General features: G+C 57.0%; 1 protein-coding gene across 1 annotated transcript; it reads left to right on the forward strand.

The window, feature by feature from the left end:
* The first annotated feature begins 888 nt into the window (after window positions 1-888).
* LOC106822247 (metallothionein-2B-like) lies at window positions 889-2541 on the forward strand. The gene is made up of 2 exons (XM_014827357.3): window positions 889-1583; window positions 2289-2541. The coding sequence occupies exons 1-2, from the start codon at window positions 1451-1453 to the stop codon at window positions 2378-2380; spliced, it is 225 nt and encodes a 74-aa protein (XP_014682843.2). The 5' UTR covers window positions 889-1450; the 3' UTR covers window positions 2381-2541.
* Window positions 2542-6185: the final 3644 nt, after the last annotated feature.

Raw genomic sequence — 6185 nt, forward strand, 5'->3', positions numbered from 1 at the left:
CACTTAGACTCCCTGTGCAGTGCTGTCCTGGTGTAAAAACGGCTCATGCATAAAAGGGTTTTCCTTTCCAGTTGTTGTGAGTGTGCAAATCACGAGTGATGGAAACACGGCCTGGCACACACTAAACGCCCTGGAGCTCTTAGGCATGGTGGAAGGGAAACAATCCCTTTTCTTGCTGTGTTATCAGAGTCGTCTCCCTCTCACCTACTATGAGCCCTCCGTGGGGGGGGTGGGTTCCACACTTTGGATACTGGCTTGAGTGGGGTGTACTGGCAGGCTATGGGGAGCACTGGATAGTTTTATAGAAAGGACTCGGACACATATGCCCCTATATCCCTCTAGGTGGGGACTGGAAGGAAGGAAGGAAGAGGCAGAGGTCTGTGTCCATCCTGCTGTAGTGGACTAGAGAAAAGGGCTCTAGGTCCAATGTGCAGACGGAGAAGAAATGGGGGGTGGGAATGAAAAGGTCACATTGTAGTCTGTTCCCCTGCACACGACTCCCTCATGTTGTTCTCTTGCTCCAGCCAAGTCAAGGCCGTGAGCACCAGGCTGGGGCTGCACACGGGCTCCGGAAAAGGGCGAATATGAGGACAATCGCGCTGGGGCAGAAGGCGAGGACCCAGAGGGTAAGAGTTCCAGGAACGTTCGGGGGCCGTAATCGCTGCCACCTCCGAAAAATTGGGAAGAGGCGGGAGAGGAGGCTGGGACAAGTGCGCCCTGCACGCAAGCCCCTCTGTGCGAATGGGCGCCATAGGCCGGCCCCAAGGGGGCGCACCCGGCACAGCCGTCTCCGGGTATCCTGCGCCCGGCCCGGCGCGCACAGCCCAGCCCAGGGCGCTGCGGCTGCGCGGTCGCCACGGGGTGGGCAGCTAGGACGGGGCGTGGCCTTTGCGCCCGGGCCGCCGCCTCCGCCTGGAAAGGGAGCAAGAGAGCTTCTAGGGTCTGCCACTTCTTCCAGGAGACCGAGTGAATCTTCATCACCAGCTCTGGACCTGAGGATGCCCCTTTCTGAGCCAAGGGACAGTGTCCCTGGGGTTAGAGGAGGGAGTGTTTTGAGTTTGAACTGAAGTGCACTCCTTCAGTTTGTGTGTCTTGTGCTTTCACCCTGACCTGGCTCCTGAATCACCCTTTAGAGCATTTCCTGCCCTCCCAGCAGCTTCTGTGTCAGAGGGGAGAGCCCTGAGGCTCAAGGCTGTCCTGCTCCACATCTCACAGGTGGTCACGGGGCTTCTGGGGCCAGCCGCAGTGCTCTATCGAGGCCTTTGAGTTGCCTGTGCTGGTTGGAGGCAGGGGACATGGCCTCTGCTGGGTTCAGCCATGAGGCCCTCTGGGGTCAACACAGGAGAGCATCTGGCCATCCTGGCCTTGAGGAGAGCCAGTGAGTGAGACTTCCATCTGCCCTGAGTGGTACAGGAGCTCCCCTGTCTGGCCTGTGCCCTGAGCAGGAAGCATGTGTGGACCCACTGCTGTGTCTGCATCAACCTCCTGGCTCCCTGCCTGGCTTTCCTTCCTGGCAGGTGGCTCCTGCACCTGCGCCGGTTCCTGCAAATGCAAAGAGTGCAGATGCACCTCCTGCAAGAAGAGTGAGTGTGGGCCCTTCTGGGGGTCTGGGGTGGGGCTGAGGCAGAGACAGAACCCAGAGCTCAGCAGGCAGGAGCAGCCAAAGAGCCCGCTTGCTGGCATCCACTTCCCTCAGCAACTGATTCAGGTCAGACCTGTAAGAGCCATAAGGTGGTTGAGCCCCAGCCTTCCTTCAAGAACAGGGAACCTGAGTCCAGATGGTGCTAGTCCTGGTACTGGAGCTCGGTCTCCTGCCTCACGGGACAGCTTTCTTAATGCTCTCAGGGGCTGAAGCACTATGGCCATGACCTAGTCACCACGGTGTGGTTCTCTGACCTGCTGGTGCAGCCGTGTCCTGTCCAGGCAGCCCCGAGCTTCCCTGGCCCTGCTGGGTGCTGCTATGGCAGGGGTTTGCCCCCTCCCTGACCTTGAGGACTGTCCTCACTTCATTTGATGGTTCTGGTGGGCTGGCTTTCCATTCCCCCAGGGGCCCTGTCACTGCCTCTCCTGGTTTTACACCCTGTTCTGGACTCACATGGTGCAGGCCAGCCTTTTCCTAGTGGGTAGGACCTTTTCCAGAGGTTCTACCTATTCTCTCAGGACAGAGCATGCCACCCTCACCTCAGGGTCCCCTGAGGCAGAGGGCAGAGCTGGTGCCAGGCCTGCTGTTGGGAGGGAGGTTCTGGTAACATCTGCTCTGTCTTCCCCCTCTGCCCTCTGTTCCCCAGGCTGCTGCTCCTGCTGCCCCAAGGGCTGTGCCAGGTGTGCCCAGGGCTGCGTCTGCAAAGGGGCATCGGACAAGTGCAGCTGCTGTGCCTGATGTCGGGGAGAGCCTGCTCCCGAAGGAAACAGCAACACACACACACACACACACATACTAACACATACAACCCTACTGCTTTAAACATTTCTTGATACAACGCTGACCTTTTACAGCCTGCCTGTTTCTATGAAATCTGTGAATTCCAATAAATGTTGTTGACTCTATTCTGGCTCTGTTTTCCATTTCTTGGAAATAAGGGACTTCATGCTCATCATGGCTGGGGTGTGAAATTGGACTAGAAGTGCAGAGACCTGTGTTCTGGACCCAAAGAATAGCCCCTAACCAACCATGTGCCAGAAGCAAGTCAGGATCCCTTTCTGAACTTCGGTTTTTCGATGATAAACGGGGAAGCATCGTCCAGATGACAGAAGGGCATGGGGCAGACACAGGTTCCCCTCTACTCTAAGTGTTAAGTGTTGACGGCATTGTATCTTCTCAGTGTCTCATTTTCGGTCTCTGAGGATCCACTGCCCAACCTCAGTCCTGGGTGATGTCAGCCTCCAAAGGACTCGGGGGAGGAATTCCACTCCCCACTGTGTGCCTTCTACATGGGGCTTGCTTCTAAACCTCTGTGCTAAAGGCCTGTTTTTATTTTCTAACACAGATTTCAAACTTGGTCAAATAAAATGAATTCCTAAGAAACATTAAAAGGACACAACATACAAAATGCATTTTTAGATTGAACACATCATTTCAATAAATACATGAAGAACAAAGATTAAAAACACAGAATTGGAAATGCTGCTCAAAAAACATTTATGTGATGTTACAAACAAGTGTTACCTCAATAAAACAAAACAAAAAAACACTGCAACTTCTTCCCGGAAGGTGTGCACTGAACACTGGAAAAACTCACAGGTGCCCCCCTGTGTGGACCACGCACACCTTGTGTGGAACCGCCCAGGACATCCCACACGGAACCCTCCCTCTTCCTTGCTCAGGGCCACTGACGGGACATCTGCTCCCCTGAGAGCTCCTATGGTGACTCTGAATCTTTGCCAGTCCCTCCCTGGGTCGGGCTGAGATCGGCCCCTCCTTCCAAATCCAGCTTCGGCTCCTGGAAACCCGCAAAGTGACGGGGGATGAGGAGGGAAGTGGCCCAGCTATTTCTCACTAACAATGGACCCGAGAACTGGTTCCAGGTGAAGTACTTCCTGTCCACCCCAGCCAGGGGGATGGTGGATTCTACAGCTTGTGGGCGTGGTGGTCTTTATTAGGCAGGAGTGAGGGGCTGAGAGACTCCTAATTCCCACCAATGGTTAGCCCCCCTGGCTATCTGTGCAGGGAATTGCTATTTGATGTTCCATCAAAGAGAAAGGTGAGTCACGTGGCCCAGGAGGCAGGCCCACGCTTGCCCACAGGTGCCCTGTGAACAGGGGATTTCAGCAGCCAGGCTGTGCCTAGCCCCCGAGTGTTGGTGTCAAGCAGGTTTCCTCAGATCTAAAGAGGAGATTACATGTCAAGGTGAGGAATTAAGGGAGACAGCATCCTGGCTCCTACTAGGGCTTCAGACACTGGGTCCTTAGGATCATCTGTTCACAGGGACTTTCCTGGAGACGGAATCCTGTTGAATCCCAACAGCGTCTTGGGGAAAGGCTCATTGGTTGGAAGCATGACTCTGGGTGGAGGTTAAAGCTGGGATTCGAAATTTAATGACCCAGTGGCAGTGTGGATGACCCAGAATAAGACCCCAGTGACAAGACGCTGCCATGGCATTTGGACAGACACAGAAGCCTTTCCAGCCTTCAGGTCTTATGGTTTTCACACAACCCAGAGACTGAGACAGAAAACAGGAAGAGGCTGGAGTGACTGTGCCATCTTCCAGAGAGGGTAAGCAACCTGCCCAAGGTCACCCAGCTGGAAAATAACAGGATGAAGGAAGCTATGCTACAGCTGACCTCACCCCTGGCCACGGCTGGCAGATCACGATGTCACTGGATGCTACATGGTGCCCATCACAGTTAAAAGCTGGAAGGATCTTGGAAACGGACTCCCTTTGCCCTTGGTTGAGAGATGGGAACTTGAAGCCCAGAGGGGTCACAGAGCTCTGCACGGGGATCCCACTGCCGGCTCAGTGCCCTTCCCCCTGCTGCCTCTGGGCCAGGTGCTCAGTGTGCTCGTCTTTCCTGTGGAGTCGTGGGGTTTGGGATAGGGCGTGATGCTGCAGTCTGCCTGCCTGAGGGCCAACCCCACCTGTGTCAATTAAAGCCCCCAGACGGAACCTCTCTGTGGCCCAGCCTCCTCCACTGTAAAAGGGTCAAAATAGGGGAAAGCATATGTCTTGGAGGATGAAATGAGTCAGGACAAGTCAAGGACTTAGGAAGGTGCCTGGCACGTGGTGAGTGGTCTGTGACATCAGCGATTACTTCATTACTACTGTGCAAATACTCCAGCATAGGGAGTATTTATTTACCTCCAGACAAATCAGTGAGGGCTGGGGGCGGGAATCGTTGCCACCTCCGCAAAATTGGGAAGGAGCGTGGGGGAGGCTGGCACAAGTGCGCCCGGCACACAAGCCCCTCCGCGCGAATGGGCGCCAGAGGGTGGCCCGAGCGATGCGCACCCAGCCCAGCCGCGCGCGGGGAACCAGCGCCTCGCCCGGCACGCACAGTACAGCCGAGGGCGCTGCGGCCGCGCGGTGGCCACCGGGCGGGGAGCAAGGACGGGGCGGGGCCTTTGCGCCCGGGCCGCTGCCTCGGGCTGGACAGAGAGGAGGCCGGCTTCTAGGCTCTACCACGCCTTCCAGGGGCCCTAGGGAGTCTTTGTCACTAGCTCTGAGCCTTAGGATGCCCCTTTCTCAGCCAGGGGACTGTCTCTAAGGTTAGAAGAGGGAGCGTTTTGAGTTTGCACTGAAAGGGACTCGTTCAGTTTGTGAGTCTTGTGTTTTCATCCTGACCTGGCGCCTGAATCGGCCATTAGAGCATTTCCGCTGCTCCTAGCAGCTTCCATGTCAGAGGAGAGAGGCCTGAGGCTCAAGGCTGTCCTGCTCCACCTCACCCACTGGTCAGGGGGCTACAGAGCTCGGCCCCAGTGCTCTGTCGAGGCCTCTGAGTTGCCTGTGCCGGGTGGGAGGCCTCTGAGTTGCCTGTGCAGGGAGGCTGGGACACGATGTGCTGGACGTCACAGAAGCCGATGCCCATGATCAGGCACCAAAGACCCCCTCCGCGCGCCAGAGGGCCGTATCTCGCGATGCGCAGGCGCCCAGCTGTGCTGGGGGAATCCTGCGCCCGGCCCGGTGCGCACAGCCCGGCAGAGGGCGCAGAAGCCAGGCGGTCGCCGCCGGGCTGGGAGCAAGAACTGGGCGGGGCCTTTGCGCCCGGGCCGCTGCCTCGGGCTACGAAGTGTGCAGGCGGGCTCCTAGGCTCTGCGACGTATTTCCAGAAGTCCAAGTTAGTCATTCACACTAACTCTGGTCCTCAGGATGCCCCTTTCTCAGCCAGGGGACAGTGTCCCTGGGGTTACCGGAGGGAATGATTTGAGTTTGAGCCGAAGTGCACTCCTTTTGTGTGTCTTGTGCTTTCCCTCTGACCTGACTGACGCCTGAATCGGCCTTTAGAGCGTTTCCCCTCCTCCCAGCAGCTTCCATGTCAGAGGAGAGAGGCCTGAGGCGCAAGGCTGTCCTGCTCCACCTCACCCAGGTGCTCAGGGGGCTTCAGGTCCCCGCCCCACTGCTCTGTCGAGGCCTCTGAGTTGCCAGTGCTGGTTGGAGGCAGGGGACATGGCCTCTGCTGGGCTCAGCCATGAGGCCCTGTGGGGCCAACACAGGAGAGCATCTGGCCATCCTGGCCTATGGGGAGAGGCC

Source organism: Equus asinus, chromosome 28 (assembly GCF_041296235.1).
Source record: "Equus asinus isolate D_3611 breed Donkey chromosome 28, EquAss-T2T_v2, whole genome shotgun sequence".
NCBI lineage: Eukaryota > Metazoa > Chordata > Mammalia > Perissodactyla > Equidae > Equus > Equus asinus.

Excerpts from the sequence above, each read along its gene's own strand:
- LOC106822247 (XM_014827357.3), top strand. The coding sequence starts at position 1,451 with ATGTGTGGACCCACTGCTGTGTCTGCATCAACCTCCTGGCTCCCTGCC. Across the intron at positions 1,584-2,288 it reads ATGCACCTCCTGCAAGAAGA|GCTGCTGCTCCTGCTGCCCC; the intron begins GTGAGTGTGGGC and ends TCTGTTCCCCAG.